This window comes from Diorhabda sublineata, chromosome 2 (genome assembly GCF_026230105.1).
Source record: "Diorhabda sublineata isolate icDioSubl1.1 chromosome 2, icDioSubl1.1, whole genome shotgun sequence".
In the NCBI taxonomy this organism is placed as follows: Eukaryota; Metazoa; Arthropoda; class Insecta; order Coleoptera; family Chrysomelidae; genus Diorhabda; species Diorhabda sublineata.
The window spans coordinates 21,538,131-21,559,117 of NC_079475.1; the positions used below are offsets into that span (position 1 = coordinate 21,538,131).

The 20,987-nt window shown below is 32.2% G+C and overlaps 1 protein-coding gene across 1 annotated transcript in view; it reads left to right on the forward strand.

Annotated features, from left to right (window-relative positions):
- LOC130452845 (abhydrolase domain-containing protein 2) overlaps positions 1-20,987 on the forward strand; it is a 39,806-nt gene that overhangs the window by 13,173 nt on the left and 5,646 nt on the right. The window contains exons 3-5 of the mRNA XM_056792322.1: positions 1,494-1,661; positions 11,084-11,267; positions 19,979-20,328. Of these exons, the coding sequence (XP_056648300.1) occupies positions 1,494-1,661; positions 11,084-11,267; positions 19,979-20,328 (702 nt within the window). The remainder of the gene's footprint in view (positions 1-1,493; positions 1,662-11,083; positions 11,268-19,978; positions 20,329-20,987) is intronic.

Genomic DNA, 20,987 nt, shown 5'->3' on the forward strand with positions numbered 1-20,987 from the left:
ATGGTAGATTTAAACCTGTAGATTAATTATTTAAAAAAGTCTGTCTTCGACTTGTAATAGTTTCATCTATTTGGTGTATTTCCCTCGTTGATTCATGTTTCATCTAAATAGAATAATTCTTTTTTAGTCTCTTATTTCTGGAATGCATTTTAGGATACATCTTATCATCTCGAACCGTGGTAAGAACTTTAATTAATGCCCGAAATTATTGAATGCTTGAACTTTTCTTCGAAGTATTTTTCAAATGATTTTTTATTTAAAATTTTGGTTTTCCTTGAACTTTACGTGCTGTTTGAAACCTAACCTAACCCTCCTCATTGTTCTTCTTCAATAACTCTGTAAATCGTAGATTTCCTAACAATAAGCGTACTTCTAACAAATTTTACTATATCATTCAACATTTTTACATAAATATTTGTCTCTAAATGATTTAAAACAATTAAATATTATTGTTTTTTCTGTTAAAGGACCCATTTTTCGGCGTTCACGAAGCTCATCCAAATTTTTCCATAATCACAAATTGTAACTAAACTAAACTGATAAAATTCACAATTTTGACCTCCTTACTAAATGGAAAAAACTGCAATCGTATTTTCGGGAACATTTGTTGGGATTCTTGCAATTAAAACAAAAATTCTAACCTTTGTTGGCAAATAGGTACTAATTGAAAAAAAAAATTATGATAAGACTATGTAATTCTTAATACACAGGGCTCTCGGCCTGTCCAAACCTTTTTCTGTATTAGATAAATACATTTCACAAGCAGAACATAAGTTTTGTATTAAAAAAACTTATAGCGAAAGAACGTTGTAGAATTTGGTAAATTAAATCTCCTGGTTAGAATTTACAGTCTTACAATTTTTTCTAAGTTCTTGGGGGGATTAGTATCGAACTTGCCCACTCTCGTAGATTGAATTGTGTTATTGTTAAGGACGATTTATAAAGTAGACTTTCCGTTCGCCGTTCACCTTTGCTGTTAAAAAATTAAAAACATTGAAATGGATAAGTTGCCGTTTGCCGATTGGTCGTTGGACGTTGGTGACTTGTAACATATACGAATTTTCTCTTTTCCCGTTTTTGTAGTAACTTTCGTAGCAATAGAAAAATCCAATCACATCCGTTTACGTTCAACATGTGATTTTGATGTATGGGATTATTTCTATTTTTGTTTGTTTATGTTGGTCTTTTGGCTATTTTTCTTTTTAGTTATTTTCCAAATATCGTCGATAAATACCGGATTATAAACAAAAACAAAATAACGAAAACAAGAAGCACGTCAAAAAGAATTACGAAATTCTTAGGTTAACGGTAGCAACGTCCAGTTTATGAATAGGGTGTAGAATTTGCTACGAACGGCACCCACCCGCGAAAGGTAGTGGTAAACGGAAAGTGAAATTTATGAATCGGTCTTTAATTGCGACTTTAGTTTCGCGGCTCATGTAAATTGTCAGTTAATCATGGATTCGAATTGTAATAATCTAATTTTGTCGTAGATGATGTTAGTATAGCAATTTGTCCTGGAATCTGCAATACATCTGAAAGTATCTACGTTCGCACATTTGTTCATTGGGCACAATATCACGGTTATAGATGCGTCGTATTGAATCACGTTGGTGTATTGAAAAACGTTCCCGTTACAGGTCCCAGAATCTTTAGTTATGGTGAGTATGCTAAATTTTTCATAAAACTATATAAATTCTCTTAAAAACCATTTATACGTTTTTAAATAATTGAAAAAATATATTCCATTTATTTTTCTTTGGCGAATCGAATATTTAACAAAAGGCAACACCTCTTCCATAGACATTTTGCATTTAAGTTCTGTTACAAATATCGACAAGCCACGTCATTTAGTTTGTAGACAACCATTGGGAGCAGACTATCTCGCGATTTGAGGAGAACGACATACCAAATTAAGAAATGAAAAATAATGTTTACTCCCCTTATAAAATTCTATAAACATCTAACAAATAGTCAGTCCACGTGGACTTATCATCTTTACTGTTTACCATTGAATACATCGAATCGTAAACAAAAACGCATTTCTATTGGACGAAGCCGTATGTACACAATTTATTCGAAATATTTCTGCTAAAAAGTCTGCGATAAGCATTGGCGTGGCTTGGTGAGATTAATTAAATTCATAAATTTCTTTGAATAAATAGAATTATGGCGTTCTTTAGACGATGGGCAAATGAAGACAAAGAAATTGCACAGTGTAGTGTGATATTTAGATATACAAACACAGCAAGTTGTTTTAAATATATTCAAATGGAAAAAAGGAAAATATTTAGCAATCTGATAATGTAATAATAAAACTAGAGTAAATAAAGTTTCTATTTATCAAGAAGTCACAAAAGGGATTGCCGTGGATCATTCAGAGAACCGAAAAACATGTAAAGAAAAACTGAAATCAGTTGACAAAGTTACTCAAGATTTTATACGTTTTTAGAGTTTATATAAGGAGAACAGGTTGCGCCAATAGAAGTAATACCTACAGCAAAAGGTGCCAAATTATCCAGGATACAATTATACCAGTTTAAAAACATTGCGGCAAGTTTTGTCAGCATGTGGTTTTAAATACAAGACTGAATAAACGGATGGCAATAACCGAATCGTCAAGGGTCGTTCGACGGCGACAAGATTATTTACGTCAGATAAAAGACCACCGAAGTTCTAATAGACACGTAATGTAGTCAATTTCGATGTAGGCAATAGTAAAAATTGCTGTTTGAATGAGACTTGTTCTAAAGGGAAAAGCATTATAATAGTATACGCTGGAAGCAAAGACGGTTTTGTGTCTAATGCTTTATTAATATCTGCTAAAAAAATTGAAAACTGTGCAGTTGATTATCATGAAGATATGACAGCAGAATTATTTGAAAAGCGGTTTAAAGAACAGCTTTTACCTAACATTCCACCACAGTCAGCGACAACTCATCCTACCACTCGCGGCAACTCCTTAAGATACCAAATAGTAGTAGTAACAAAGCTGAAAAGGTAAAATCGGCTTCAAAGAAGGCAAAGACCGTTCCATCTGCAGGTAAGGTTATGCGTTGGTTTTTGGGATGCGCGTGGGATAATTTTCATTGGCTATCTTGAAAAAAAAACTATCAATGACGAGTATTATGCGAAATTATTGCAACGTTTGAGCGAATAAATCAAGCAAAAAAGGCCGCGTTTGGCTAAGAAGAAAGTGTTGTTTCGAATGTTGTTCCACCACACTCCAAATTCTCCAGGTCTGACTCCCAGCGACTTCTCTCTGTTTCCTTGGAATTTCACGTGCAGGGGGCGAATTTTCATAAAACGAGGATTATTCTGCATACGTTAACCCATAGTTTAAGGAGAAATACGGCAACTAATATTTGAAATTTTTAAATAAGCTAAAACATCGCTGGGAAAAAGTGTAAAAAGAGATTATGTTGAATAAATGAAATGATGGTGAAAAAAATGTGTTGCTGCTTTGTTATGTCAAAAACTTTTCAGACAACCTCCCAATAGTACTTGAAGTGACTTCTTGCGATGCCCCAAAACACGCTTTTAAATTTGCGAGACTCTTTTTCAAGCGTAATAGCGATAAAATATATACTTTATATGTAGTTAAGTCTGAAGGCATCTGATTTAAAACGACCTCGAGAGGCAACGGTTAACTACGCCACTGTATTTAGTTGAGTTTATTAATAAACCTCCCAATAGTACTTGAAGTGACTTCTTGCGATGCCCCAAAACACGCTTTTATATTTGCGAAACTCTTTTTCAAGCGTAATAGTGATCAAATATATACTTTATATGTAGTTAAGTCTGAAGGCATCTGATTTAAAACGACCTCGAGAGGCCACGGTTAACTACGCCACTGTATTTTGTTGAGTTTATTAATAAACCTCCCAATAGTACTTGAAGTGACTTCTTGCGATGCCCCAAAACACGCTTTTAAATTTGCGAGACTCTTTTTCAAGCGTAATAGCGATAAAATATATACTTTATATGAAGTTAAGTCTGAAGGCATCTGATTTAAAACGACCTCGAGAGGCCACGGTTAACTACGCCACTGTATTTAGTTGAGTTTATTAATAAACCTCCCAATAGTACTTGAAGTGACTTCTTGCGATGCCCCAAAACACGCTTTTATATTTGCGAGACTCTTTTTCAAGCGTAATAGCGATAAAATATATACTTTATATGAAGTTAAGTCTGAAGGCATCTGATTTAAAACGACCTCGAGAGGCCACGGTTAACTACGCCACTGTATTTAGTTGAGTTTATTAATAAACCTCCCAATAGTACTTGAAGTGACTTCTTGCGATGCCCCAAAACACGCTTTTAAATTTGCGAAACTCTTTTACAAGCGTAATAGTGATCAAATATATACTTTATATGAAGTTAAGTCTGAAGGCATCTGATTTAAAACGACCTCGAGAGGCCACGGTTAACTACGCCACTGTATTTAGTTGAGTTTATTAATAAACCTCCCAATGGTACTTGAAGTGACTTCTTGCGATGCCCCAAAACACGCTTTTAAATTTGCGAGACTCTTTTTCAAGCGTAATAGCGATAAAATATATACTTTATATGTAGTTAAGTCTGAAGGCATCTGATTTAAAACGACCTCGAGAGGCAACGGTTAACTACGCCACTGTATTTAGTTGAGTTTATTAATAAACCTCCCAATAGTACTTGAAGTGACTTCTTGCGATGCCCCAAAACACGCTTTTAAATTTGCGAAACTCTTTTACAAGCGTAATAGTGATCAAATATATACTTTATATGAAGTTAAGTCTGAAGGCATCTGATTTAAAACGACCTCGAGAGGCCACGGTTAACTACGCCACTGTATTTAGTTGAGTTTATTAATAAACCTCCCAATAGTACTTGAAGTGACTTCTTGCGATGCCCCAAAACACGCTTTTAAATTTGCGAAACTCTTTTACAAGCGTAATAGTGATCAAATATATACTTTATATGAAGTTAAGTCTGAAGGCATCTGATTTAAAACGACCTCGAGAGGCCACGGTTAACTACGCCACTGTATTTAGTTGAGTTTATTAATAAACCTCCCAATGGTACTTGAAGTGACTTCTTGCGATGCCCCAAAACACGCTTTTAAATTTGCGAGACTCTTTTTCAAGCGTAATAGCGATAAAATATATACTTTATATGAAGTTAAGTCTGAAGACATCTGATTTAAAACGACCTCGAGAGGCCACGGTTAACTACGCCACTGTATTTAGTTGAGTTTATTAATAAACCTCCCAATGGTACTTGAAGTGACTTCTTGCGATGCCCCAAAACACGCTTTTAAATTTGCGAGACTCTTTTTCAAGCGTAATAGCGATAAAATATATACTTTATATGAAGTTAAGTCTGAAGGCATCTGATTTAAAACGACCTCGAGAGGCCACGGTTAACTACGCCACTGTATTTAGTTGAGTTTATTAATAAACCTCCCAATGGTACTTGAAGTGACTTCTTGCGATGCCCCAAAACACGCTTTTAAATTTGCGAAACTCTTTTACAAGCGTAATAGTGATCAAATATATACTTTATATGAAGTTAAGTCTGAAGGCATCTGATTTAAAACGACCTCGAGAGGCCACGGTTAACTACGCCACTGTATTTAGTTGAGTTTATTAATAAACCTCCCAATGGTACTTGAAGTGACTTCTTGCGATGCCCCAAAACACGCTTTTAAATTTGCGAGACTCTTTTTCAAGCGTAATAGCGATAAAATATATACTTTATATGTAGTTAAGTCTGAAGGCATCTGATTTAAAACGATCTCGAGAGGCAACGGTTAACTACGCCACTGTATTTAGTTGAGTTTATTAATAAACCTCCCAATAGTACTTGAAGTGACTTCTTGCGATGCCCCAAAACACGCTTTTATATTTGCGAAACTCTTTTTCAAGCGTAATAGTGATCAAATATATACTTTATATGTAGTTAAGTCTGAAGGCATCTGATTTAAAACGACCTCGAGAGGCAACGGTTAACTACGCCACTGTATTTAGTTGAGTTTATTAATAAACCTCCCAATAGTACTTGAAGTGACTTCTTGCGATGCCCCAAAACACGCTTTTAAATTTGCGAGACTCTTTTTCAAGCGTAATAGCGATAAAATATATACTTTATATGAAGTTAAGTCTGAAGGCATCTGATTTAAAACGACCTCGAGAGGCCACGGTTAACTACGCCACTGTATTTAGTTGAGTTTATTAATAAACCTCCCAATAGTACTTGAAGTGACTTCTTGCGATGCCCCAAAACACGCTTTTATATTTGCGAGACTCTTTTTCAAGCGTAATAGCGATAAAATATATACTTTATATGAAGTTAAGTCTGAAGGCATCTGATTTAAAACGACCTCGAGAGGCCACGGTTAACTACGCCACTGTATTTAGTTGAGTTTATTAATAAACCTCCCAATAGTACTTGAAGTGACTTCTTGCGATGCCCCAAAACACGCTTTTAAATTTGCGAAACTCTTTTACAAGCGTAATAGTGATCAAATATATACTTTATATGAAGTTAAGTCTGAAGGCATCTGATTTAAAACGACCTCGAGAGGCCACGGTTAACTACGCCACTGTATTTAGTTGAGTTTATTAATAAACCTCCCAATGGTACTTGAAGTGACTTCTTGCGATGCCCCAAAACACGCTTTTAAATTTGCGAGACTCTTTTTCAAGCGTAATAGCGATAAAATATATACTTTATATGTAGTTAAGTCTGAAGGCATCTGATTTAAAACGACCTCGAGAGGCAACGGTTAACTACGCCACTGTATTTAGTTGAGTTTATTAATAAACCTCCCAATAGTACTTGAAGTGACTTCTTGCGATGCCCCAAAACACGCTTTTATATTTGCGAGACTCTTTTTCAAGCGTAATAGCGATAAAATATATACTTTATATGAAGTTAAGTCTGAAGGCATCTGATTTAAAACGACCTCGAGAGGCCACGGTTAACTACGCCACTGTATTTAGTTGAGTTTATTAATAAACCTCCCAATAGTACTTGAAGTGACTTCTTGCGATGCCCCAAAACACGCTTTTAAATTTGCGAAACTCTTTTACAAGCGTAATAGTGATCAAATATATACTTTATATGAAGTTAAGTCTGAAGGCATCTGATTTAAAACGACCTCGAGAGGCCACGGTTAACTACGCCACTGTATTTAGTTGAGTTTATTAATAAACCTCCCAATGGTACTTGAAGTGACTTCTTGCGATGCCCCAAAACACGCTTTTAAATTTGCGAGACTCTTTTTCAAGCGTAATAGCGATAAAATATATACTTTATATGTAGTTAAGTCTGAAGGCATCTGATTTAAAACGACCTCGAGAGGCAACGGTTAACTACGCCACTGTATTTAGTTGAGTTTATTAATAAACCTCCCAATAGTACTTGAAGTGACTTCTTGCGATGCCCCAAAACACGCTTTTATATTTGCGAAACTCTTTTTCAAGCGTAATAGTGATCAAATATATACTTTATATGTAGTTAAGTCTGAAGGCATCTGATTTAAAACGACCTCGAGAGGCAACGGTTAACTACGCCACTGTATTTAGTTGAGTTTATTAATAAACCTCCCAATAGTACTTGAAGTGACTTCTTGCGATGCCCCAAAACACGCTTTTAAATTTGCGAAACTCTTTTTCAAGCGTAATAGTGATCAAATATATACTTTATATGTAGTTAAGTCTGAAGGCATCTGATTTAAAACGACCTCGAGAGGCAACGGTTAACTACGCCACTGTATTTAGTTGAGTTTATTAATAAACCTCCCAATAGTACTTGAAGTGACTTCTTGCGATGCCCCAAAACACGCTTTTAAATTTGCGAAACTCTTTTACAAGCGTAATAGTGATCAAATATATACTTTATATGTAGTTAAGTCTGAAGGCATCTGATTTAAAACGACCTCGAGAGGCAACGGTTAACTACGCCACTGTATTTAGTTGAGTTTATTAATAAACCTCCCAATAGTACTTGAAGTGACTTCTTGCGATGCCCCAAAACACGCTTTTAAATTTGCGAGACTCTTTTTCAAGCGTAATAGCGATAAAATATATACTTTATATGAAGTTAAGTCTGAAGGCATCTGATTTAAAACGACCTCGAGTGGCCACGGTTAACTACGCCACTGTATTTAGTTGAGTTTATTAATAAACCTCCCAATGGTACTTGAAGTGACTTCTTGCGATGCCCCAAAACACGCTTTTAAATTTGCGAAACTCTTTTTCATGCGTAATAGTGATCAAATATATACTTTATATGAAGTTAAGTCTGAAGGCATCTGATTTAAAACGACCTCGAGGGGCCACGGTTAACTACGCCACTGTATTTAGTTGAGTTTATTAATAAACCTCCCAATGGTACTTGAAGTGACTTCTTGCGATGCCCCAAAACACGCTTTTAAATTTGCGAGACTCTTTTTCAAGCGTAATAGCGATAAAATATATACTTTATATGAAGTTAAGTCTGAAGACATCTGATTTAAAACGACCTCGAGAGGCAACAGTTAACTACGCCACTGTATTTAGTTGAGTTTATTAGTAAACTGTCCACACTGTGCACGATGTTTAATCTACATTCTAATTACTGACGTCAGATTCACAAAAGTGGTGATCTCATCACTATTAATTCCCAAGAGATTAATCATCTATGTATACATTTAATATAAAGGTTTATTTTAGGTACCTGATAATTATTTTATTGGACCATACGAACGAAGAGGAAATACAGTTTTTATATTTATCTATTAATAGACCTCACAATCATTTGTTCGAAACCAAAATATTTCAATTTAGTTTCGCATAAATATGTTCACATTAATAATCAGATAAAATATTAATATTATCGACTTCTATTCGACATTCAAGATTAACAATAAACAAAACCGATAATGTATTTGACCATTATACCAAGTGAGCTTGAAGTATGGAACGCCTCAATCTCGGAAACGGCTTACACGATTTTTATTATTATTTTCTAAATGTTAGATAATAACATTTGGAAAATATTGGGGTGTCGAATAAAAAGAGAATGTTAATAAACATGACAAAGGATAAGCGACAGTAAAATCTGAAAGACATGTGTATGAAATTTATGAGTGAATCTGAGAAGAGGGGGATAAAGACAAAACTAACTGGTCTCTGCCCCCTTAAACACCACATTAACACGATAGGCATGGCAGAGGACGCCAACTGCAGATTCTACGGGCAAGCAATAGAGACATTAGACCATCTACTCTGTGAATGTCCTGCAAATTTTAGCTATACGATTGAATACCTCGTATGAGTAGTACTAAAACTTTTAGAAATAAGACAAAAAAACCTCCAGAAAAATTGTCGCTTATAGTCTCGTGATACAAAACAAAAACAAGCAATCGATTTTTATATTTAAATTTGGATCCATTCGATTTTCAGTATAAATTAGACAACTGTGGTAGCCAAATCATTACTTTCAGTACATTTTCCATTATCTGCCGATTAGGCGGTGGCCAAAACGTACTGAAGTTTCTTTGAATATTTTTTCTCTTGCCACTTTTCCAAAAAGACCAGTTTCTCTCAATCTCCTTTTCACTGAAGAAATGCTCAAAGGCAGATCTCTAGATTCATTGATCTGAGAACGAAAACAATTCGTATATGAACTTCACAAAAATATGTCTTGATCCGAAAGTATAAATCACAAGCTTTTGCTTATTACAGGGCTAACAGGGACTAATCTACAATCATTCATAGTTGAAGAATAAAAAACAAATCAGCCGGTACTTGCAAGTTATAACTTGTCGTATTCACCAACAAAATACAAACATGCTTTCTTACAAAATAAACAAATAACGGGCACTACTATTTTTGATTAATTTGTAAGACACTGTTTCGACCTCCGCTTAACAATATGAAATAGAAATTTGTTGAAGTGTAACATTTTTACTTTTAATGAATGGATTATGGGGTGGGCAAAAACTCTTATATGATTATGATAATTACTTTCCTAGCTAATACCGCGACTAATATTGAACTACGTCTCCCCTGAAGAGTGCTTCAACACCCCCAATGGGTCGCAATTGCAAGGAGAAGTTTCGACTTCTTGTGTCTGTTCAGAGCGACGTTACAACCTCTCGTTTGGGGTCTCTAATCCTAAATAAAAACATCTCCAGTCTAGACATGGGGATCTGCAATCGATTAATCGAAGAATAGATTCCTCGGACCAAATAAATCGAAATGTTGTACTAAATCGATTCGGTGAATCGATATTTCACCCTTGAAATTAGACATTCGATTTTTTCTCTTTTGGTAAAATCCACAAAATTATTTACAATTAGCTAAAGGTACCCGTAATATTACGGTGTTGCCGGTTAAGGGGTTTATTATTCAAAAACTCGCGATATGGCTTTGAGATTAGTTTCAGTTGCTTGCAAAAAAGCAATTCTCCACGTGTAATACACTTGCAATGGAAAGGGTTTAAACGAAGAATTTAAACATTAGAGATTATTTATCATGGTATTTGTCTTGTTTTGCATAAAATGGATTCATATTTACATTATTAATACATACTTTGAAACAAATCGATTTTTTGGAAATCGATTCATCGGATTGCGATTCGAATCGATTTCAAAATCGATCTTTTGGTAAGAATTGCTATCCCTGCACCAGTCAGCTCTGCTATTCGATTCGTGGAATTGAAAAATTTCCCAGCAGACGCCAGCAGCAGATCATATTTCCAGTAAAACGAAAAATCTGCCAACAACGTAAATACCACCATTATATTAATCTATATAACCATAAAAATGAAACTTTCTGAAGATAAAACATGAAATAACTATGAAAAATTCCACTTTATTTTACTGTAGAGTGAGCAAAAGATATTTTTTGATTTGATTGGCTGTTGGAACTTTGTTGAGCTCTAAAATAAGATTGATTCTTCCGCACACTAACTATAAAGGGGGTATTTTCAAGACTAGAGAATAAGCACTTTATTATTAATAACCAGTGCCGGACTCTTTTATTTCTTAAATTACCGTGGTTTACTTACACAATGTCAATATCGTTTTAATTAGTCATCTTTCGATTTTTTTAAGGCGATTCTGAAGATTTTCAAGCGATGATAAGAAACATAGTAGTTAGATATCCAGAGACAAAAGTTGTTTGCGTCGGATTCAGTTTAGGCGGTAATCTAATTACAAAATATTTGGGAGAAGACAAACCGAAACCTCCCAATGTTATTGGAGGAATTTCAATCTGTCAAGGCTATTGTGCTTTAGAGTAAGTAACAATTTTTTTAATTTCTACCATACGGATAATATTTAGAATTTTAATTTTAGAATTTATTGGCAACTAATAATAAAATTGCTCTTTTTCATACATAGTCCACGTTTTACTTGATAATAAATTTTTAAAGACGTTTTTCTGTAACGGGGAAAAAGTTTGACATTTTATCTCTCCAAAAAAAAAGTGAGTACCTACCTCCTTTTTTCTCGAATATTGTATAAACACATAGGGTCCTTGCAGTGGTCGGCAATTTGGGTATTTAACATATTTAAAAATTTGTTTGCTTGAACTTTATTTAAATGTAGTCAAGATGATAGCTTTGACGATTATGTTTTGGTCGAAGCTTTCGATTTTAAAACATTTAAATTATCTTCCAGTGCTATTAATGATCAATATTTAGTAGAAATAAAATGTCCCTCAAGTACAAAAACATTTAATTTATATATAAAAGATAATGATAATTACAAATAAGTATAAAGCACAAATAAACCTGAAAATACATTTATTTAATAAGAAACGAGGTTTAATCTGTGTTACTGGTCCATTATTCATATGGAGTATGTCACCATTTATATAAAAAATATTATTGAATGTGCATACCATTTCTGGGGTAATGATATTAAGTCTGTTTACTTACTTTCTACGTCACACAACGTCACACTTAGTAATGTGAGAACAAATGCGTTTTGGCGATTTTTTTTATGAACTAATATACTAAAGAAATATTAAAAAACAGTCTGTAATTAAGAACGATATACTAAATGTAGTTAAAGTATAAAAAAAATTATGCAAGGACCCGATAATTAAATATGCGTAGCAGGAACGACACGAACCTTAAACTATTCGGTAAAACTGTAGAATGTTTTAGTGTTGAAATTATATTTCTTCCTGCCAACACAACTTCTGTTTATATACTTGTAGTATAGGATCCCAATATAAACAGACCTTCACCGATATGTTTATTTGATGAAACGTATTTTATATTCAATTTAATATGTCAATTAATATATTGCATATGAGTTGCCTAACAAATTACAGTTAAGGATATCACTAATTAATAATTAAAAAAGAATTTTTTTCAATCATTTCACCGAATTTTACAATTTTGGAAAGTGAAATATTGCTGAGAGTGAATGTGCGACTGAAAAGTTCCAACCAAACATACCTGGCGATAGAAGAGGACACAGCATAGCAGCAGCTCGAAGTCTATTCGTTTAAAGAAAGAGAATTCGCCTGCTATTTGCTATTTGTTTTGGAAAATAAAAAAGATTGCGATAGATTCGTATATGCTGTGTTTCATTTTGGAGTAGTTTATTATTGGAATATAGGAATAGCTTTTTTAATTTTTTTTAGTCAAATAATTGTTTATGTGTGTATTTATTTTATGTAACAGAAAAGTATATATACATCTTTGGTAAATAATAAGGTTATAGTAATACATACAGAGTGAGTTTTATGTATGGAACGCCTTAATCATCTCGGAAACGGCTTGTAAGATTTATATAGATTCTTGTGTACAAAGGTCTTGTGATATATTTTTTTGCTTTTCTAAATCCTCAAGAAATACTTTATTATTTTTCATCGAATGTTCCCTCTACCTAAATGCCATAATTTCGGAGCTACATTCACAGTATCTCCACCAAAGTTACAATAAATATTTATCCAAATCATGGCGCAGAAAACTTACAACAACTGAAGACAAATCTTTAAATGTTTGTGTCATGTTAGAAGTAAATCCACATCTGTGAAGTAGGAAAATTAGGAATATTAGAAAACATACAGGCGATTATAGCAGATGCTCAAAATGTTGCCAATTTACTTCAATACAACAAGCCATGCGATTTTTAAAACTTGACTACTCAATTTTTCTTATCTGTGTGGTAATCCTATCTTTTAATTCCTGAATATCGGCAGGCTTTGTTTTATAAAAGATGTTTTTTAAGTGACTCAACAAGAAATAATCTAAACGATTCAAGTCGTATGGTCGCGGGGGCCATTCGATAAAACTACGCCTTCCAATCCATCTTCTGTGAAACACATTATTTAGGTATTGCCTCATCACTGACGCATAGTAAGTTGGGGTACCATCTTTTTGTAGACAAATATTGTCTATTAGAATATTGTTATTTTCTGAAAATTTCTAATAATGAAGTTTTTTTTTTAAATGTAATTGAAAATACCTAATTGAGTTTAGAAATATCCGTGCCAACTCAGGTATAATACTATTTTCCTATAAATCTAAATACGCGAGACCATTTAAGTTATCCTCAATGAAAAAGGGACCAATTATTTTGTCGTCTATTATTCTAGCTCATACATTCAGTTTTTCGGAATATTGGGTGTGGGATTCACGTATTTAACGAGGATTGTTACGTGACCAGTATCTACAATTATGGCGATTTACGTTTCCATTAATACAAAACATAATATTACTTTGGACCGTTATGATTGTAACATTTTTCTATTATTAGATCTGCAACTCTTCACGTCTATCAAAATCATCTTCTCAAAACTCTTGAACCAACATTACTTTGTATGGATGAAATTTATTATCACGTAAAATTTCCATACTGAATATACTGTTTATACCACCACTACACCAACACTCACAATTATACTGTCTGACGCGCGTTTCGATAACCAAGTTATCGCCTTCAGACACTGAAGATAAACTGAAATCTAATAACTTGACTTACCTGTTTTATACTAAATTTTCCCACCAATAAGCCACCTCCAGCGAAAAATTAATTCCAGCGGGTAAAACTCCTTGGCGTGAATATTCATGTTTATTCTTTGACTACTAAACTAAAGAGTGGGCTGTAAAGAATTGGCCCTTTGTCCATATTTAAGCTACTCTTACATCTAGCAATGCCAATGCTTTCAAATGCATCCAATAATTTATTATTATATAATTATATTATATAAATATAATATTAATATATAAATATGATAGTATTTGGATGTACTGCTTACCTAAGCAATTTAGAAACAAGTTTGATGCAAAAGCAGATAGATGCATGGTAGGTTACACAAATAACAGATTATGGCATATAGAAGAGCAGAAGAGAATAGTATCTCGTGATGTAATTTGATGAGAGGATATTAGACGAAAATACAAGTGGAAGAGACCATGAGAATAAAGGAGAAAAAGAAAGTACTGGAGAAGGTAAAATAATGAATAATGGTTCGAAGAAGGAGGAACAAATAACGTTATAAAGAAATAAAACATGTTAGCTGAAGTTCCAGAAAATATAAATGTTATTTATTTAAAATGGGTGTTTCCAACAAAAGAAATACAAGGGAAGGAAGAAAAAAAGACCCGCCTTGTAGCTAAAGGTTTTCATGACCTTTTGATGAAGAAATTTATACCCTCGTATCCAGAATGATGACATTAAGAGTACTCTTAGTCATGGCACTGGAAAAGGATTTTATAATTCATCAAATGGATGTTAAATCAGTATTTCTCAATAGAGAACTGAAAAATGTGGAAGAGGGTTACGTGTATAAGCTTTAAAAGGCTCTTTATGGTCTAAAATAGAGTCCTAAATGTTGGTATGACCGCTTACATATGTATCTATGCGCGAAAAAATTATTGCAGGTCGTTAGCCGATCCATGCTTATATATATAAAGGGTAATTCTTATTTGTTAATATGGGTTGATAACATTATAATCGTCTCTTAGTGTGTAGATGAAGTGAATGAACTTGAAGAACAGTTAAATTTTGAATTTCAGATGAAAGACCTTTCAAATTAAAATAAATATGTATTTCTAGGAATTGAAATTGAAAGAACAAATAATGAAATAAAACTTTCCCAAAAAACATTGATAAGAAAAATTTTGGTTCAGTTTCAAATGAATGATTGTAAAAGTTTAGATGACCAACTCAGCCAAAATTCAATCTAATGACTCAAGAAAATTTTACAGCAAATGTACCATACAAACAACTTGTAGGTTCACTTATGCATATTATGTTAGGTATGAGACCTGACTTTTGCTTTGCAGTAACTTATTTCAGTCAATTTCAAACCCAAAATTATGTTTTAAAATATACTAAAACGGATAGTGTAAATGTGAATATTATTGCTTTTGTTAATTCTGATTTTGCCCATAATATTAATTATAAGAAAAGTATTAATGGATTTATCGTCAAAGTCAAAGAAACGGCCTGTTGTTGCTCTGTCAAGTTCAGAGGCAGAGTATGTTGCATTGGTTATTTGTATAACTGAATATTTTTTTCTTGAACAAATTCTAGAATATCTGATTCATCAAGCAAGTAATCAAATTTTAATTTATGAAGACAATCAATCATGCATAAAAATGGCGAAAACACTTAAAACAAAAATATCAAAGCATATAGATGTTAAACATCATTTTATTATGGAATTAATTTCAAATAATATTGTGAAGCTTAATTATGTATCTACTGCTCATCAATATGCTGATCTAATAACAAAATCACTGTCTTACGTAAAATTTCATATTTTTTTAAAATGTATTGGACTATGTGAGTACACATAAGTAACTTTAGTAGAATTGAGGGTGAGTGTCAATGTCATCAATTACTACAGAAGTAATTCTGACGAGTGACACGTAAGAATATTTTTTTATCTTTTTTTGTATCGGTTTTCTGTCTAATAAAGTGATAAAAAGTAACACGTGAATGAAGTTTTATTAAATGAGTAATTAACACCTGGCAACAAAAATAATTACATATCGTAACACTTTCAAACCATTTTTGTTGTATATCAGGTGTTTTAATCGTGGTATTTTCATATCCTGGCAGAAAACACGATTTATAAACCATTTTTCAGATTAATAAAAGTTCAATAATAACGCTTGTTTTAGAATAACCGAGAGAAGAATAGTCGTATTCACTTTGTATCATATGTTCAGTGTTTATTTCATACCTATAACGTCACGCAATTCGGTGGCATTACTGAAATGTTAAAACTACCTTCGAAATTTTTGAATTTTCAATAATTTTTTTGTCTATAAATATTGATCAAAGAGTTAAAAAAATTATAATAAAAGTGGTATACAAACTATTCAAAACTATTTTTTTCTCAAACGATGCAAAACTCATAACAATAACTTTGATGCAACTCTTGATACCATAGAAATTAGCATCAAATTCTTGAGCGCTCTCCATTTTTTCAAAATAGCTGAGAAGGTTTTACTTTCCCTTTATTATAAAATGCTGCCGTGTAATCTCAATCTGTAAACGCAAGGAAAATATGAAAGGCTTTGGCATAATTTGATTTCTAACTTCAACGCTAAATTGGTACAATGAATGCAATCAATAGGTTGATTATCATTTGTTTGTTGCTGAACTGACAAGCCAAAATTCTGATTCAATAAGTTTGTACTTGAGGAAAATTACTTTTGGATGTAATCAAGAATATTGCATCATTGACTGCTTAGAAATAAAGATACAAAACCCATAAAAAATTACACTCATTGTGAGAATATATAAAGACCAATACAATTAAGTATCTGGTACCCTATTCTCCAAAACCTGGTGAAACTACCAGGTTATGGTGGTATGATCCTTATTTAAGTTTATACCAAAAAAGGCACCTATGAGCAAAAAAATATTGTGATTATACATACATTTATACAAAAAAGTTGATTTCATTCAAGGTCTGGATAATTCGATTGCTGTATAAAAAAGCGGCAACCCTAAATACCAGGTAGTTAATAACAAGGTCACCATTCCTGGATATAAAATATTGTAAACAATATAAATAAAATAGTGCAGTAACTTGGTAATTAGTAATGTAAATAAATTTAAATAGTACTTAAACAAATTGTAACTAGAAACTATGTTTTTAATCTTATCTATTACTTTGATAAAAACTTATCGTTTTAGCATAAACGCAATTAAGTATGATCAAATAATTATTTTAATGTTTAGTGTCCATTGTTATTGATTAATTTTAAATTAAGTTTTTTTCAATACTCATATTATTGTTTATTTTAAATGTAGATTGAATAATCTCTTTTACTTGAAATGAATTGGTAAATTTATGATGGATTTTGCATTCAAAAATTTTCAAAAAGAATTTTATTTGTAATGAAATAAGTGAGACTAAAATTTCACTGTATCTTAATATATAATCTTTGATAATTTTCTAAATGGAATTACATGACGCGACACTTGACAAACATATAAAATGACTATTCATTTGACAGTCAAATTTATTAGATGAAATATATTTGCTCGAGAATATACACTACTTAAACTTTTTAAATTCATATTTCAAATTTACGATTCATACTAATTATAAAAAAAACAAAACCATTTGTTTCAATAAACAATCTTTATCAAGAATAAACTATAATTTGTCTTCGAAAACTGTCTTTTCTATCATTTAACTTTTAAAACTGTTTTTTTCTTAAAACAAAGTGTAATTTGTTTCGGAAAACTGTATTTTTCGATAATTCTTCTTTGGAAACTATCTTTCCCAAAACAACCAGTAACATTGTAGGCGGCAAAGGGGACGTTGAGTACATATGCCTTCATATGATTGGTCTTTTAAAACTGTCTTTATAATTTGATTTAGAAAACCGTATTTGTCAAGAACAAATTATAAATTTCCGTTGACAACTACCTTTTTCTGAAATAGCATATACATTGTTTAATTGTCTTTGAAGCATGTCTTTTTCAAGAAAAGCCTATAATTTGTCTTTAAAAGCTTTATTTTCCAAGAAAAAACCTTTAATTTGTTTCGGAAGATTATCTTTTTCAAGAACAAACTAAAATTTTTATATGAAAACCGTCCAAGCAAGAGAAACCTATAATTTGGTTATGAAAACTGCCTTTTCAAAACTGTTTTTATTTTCAAGAACAAATCTAAATTGTATTAGAATACTGTTTTATCCAATGTCATTTGTTTATAAAAACTATCCTTTCCAAAAAAGAAACTAAATTCTCATAAATAAACTATAACCTTGCTTGAAAAACTGTCTTTTCCAAGTTAAAATATCATTTCTTTTTGAATAAGGACTTTTATAAGATGAAACTATATTTTTTCAACTACTTCTTTCAAGAACAATTTTGATTCAAGTTTTGCTTCAATCTTGCAGAGATTACTCTAATTCACGTGTACTTAAGGGGGTAAAGGGGTCAAATTTATATAAACTTTAAGCGCTCACACCTTTGATATTGTTATAATAATTTTTTTTCCAAGTCTATTATTACAATCCTTGTCCTCCACGGCCCCTTTATTTTTTACTTTTAAGTCTTCTTGAATACTTCCCATGTTCTATCATTTGTTTACTTCTTAAATCAAATTTAAATAAAGATAGATCTTATTGCCTATGATGAGACCTTACTTTTTAGAGTACGATCCGAATGCACTGTATCAATTTGTTTATGTCTCGTCCGTTATTTGTCTGAAAACGATACACATTTGATTCTTGACAATTGGTCTTTTAATCTTTTAATTTTACAGCTAAGACTTTCCATCTCAACTGACGCTTTGTTGTTGCAGTCTGTTTTCCGTTAGCTTCGAGTAATTTAATTTCTTGTATTCGTAATCCATCTAGTGATCTTACTCGACTTAGTGAGATGTAGGCGATTTTGTTTTTAAACCTCCAAGAATCTTATAATTATTTATATAATAAGTAATTTTTAAAAATGTTATAACCGATATTTTACTATACTTTTGTCTTAAAATTTTTTTCGAAAAATGTTTACTTTAATTTTTTTGTAAAAAATTTGACCATTGCAGACCGTTATAAATTATTTTTTTACGAGGGTACCCTTAAAGATATGAAAATGGTTTCTGTTCGACTGCTTTTAGCAAGGTCAGACGTATTTGAATCTAGGTTGAAAAATTTTTCATCTTATACAGGCTGTGTATAAAAAGTGTTCAAAGCTTAACTCCATAAATATCAAATTTCTTTATTTTTTTAAATAGAACCACCCGGTTTTCTCTATTTTAATGCATTCGGAGGTAAAAAATAAGGCAAATCCGTGTATATTTTCCTATACCTAAACCTTACCATTATCCAGATATTAAATATTTTCTGTATGTATTAAAATAGAAAAAACCGGGTGGTTATATTTAAAAAAATAAAGAAATTTGATATTTATCCAGTTAAACTTAGAACACTTTTTATGCGCACCCTGTATAAAGTGAAAAATCTTTCAACATAGATTCAAATACGTCTGACCTTGCTAAAAGCAATCGGACAGAAACCATTTTTATGTCTTTAAGGGTATCCTCGTAAAAAAATAATTTTCTAAAAAATTTTTCGGCAAAAGGGTACTAAAATTTTATGTAGATCTCAAAAATGTCTTAATATACAGGGTGTTCAATTTAAAATAATAAAGTTACAGTCGACTTCCGGCTCTACTACTATAAATATTTTGCCATATACAGATAGTTTTAACTCATCGTGGGACACCCTGTATAGAAAGTATAATTGTTACTAGCGCCATCGTAGAATTTTTAATTAGATCATGCTTTTTTATAGACAAAATTTCAAGTTCATTGATTAATGAGAAGTTATTTAAATTTTTATTTCAAAATTTGTGCTAAACGGACAAACAGTGTGAGTTGAATAAAATATGATAAAAATATTTCCACTTCCATACAGTTCGCCAATATAACGGTTGATATTCTTTAGAAATGTCTAATGATATATTAATACATCGCATTCTAAAAAATAGTTTTACTTTCATATTGATATTTTCCAGGGGTTCCAAATATATGCTTAGCTGGCAGAACTTTAGAAGATTTTATCTTTATGTAATGACGGAAAATTTGAAGAACACCATTTTAAGACACCGCAAAACGTTATTGTGCGAGGAATTGAAGAAACGCTTCAATTTGAACGAACACGAAATCGTATCTGCCGCAACGTTACCAGAACTAGACGAAGCATACGGAAGGAGAGTATACCAGTTCAATACAATTTCGGATTATTATAAATGGAGTTCAAGTAAATATTACTTTGAAAAAATTCAAGTACCGATGATCTTTATAAATGCCATCGATGATCCAATCATACCATCACCATTACTGGAACCAGTTAAAAAATTAGCAAGTAAGTTTTTTTAACAATTTTCAATAATAATTCATTATTTTATTGCGTTTTGAGAATGCAAAAGTTTTTCACGCTTATATTTGTAACAGTAATCCAAAAACGACTAACTAGCAGCAGTACATACAACAGACGCAGTACATACAATTAAACAAATAATGTAAAAAGCACATAAGCACCAAATAGACATGCTCTTAATCGATTTTCAACAGGTCTTTGATTCTATCGAAAGACACCATCTATTGACAGCACTAAAAGATCAAGGTGTAGACTCAAAACTGCGAAGACTATGAAAGAGTCAAGGAGAATCCGATTAGTTTGTGATAGCAGAGGAGTAAAACAAGGTGACTCGCTGTCGACAACATTATTCAATTTAACATTAGAATATATATATAATAGGAAAAGTTCATAAAGGAAATTTAAGGTCAAGTGGGGGACAAAAAATCGCCTCTGCTGATGAAATAGTACTTGTATCCAAAAGAATATTTATAATGGAGACAACGTTAAACGAGATAGTTACAGAAGGAAAGCGGATCGGTTTAAACAAACGACGAGACAAATCCCTATGATCTTCAAAAATCCGACTACGTACGGTTAACTCCCAATACGACCGTCAATGTCTTTCAACATTGTCGTCAACCCTATTTACTTCATCTACACAT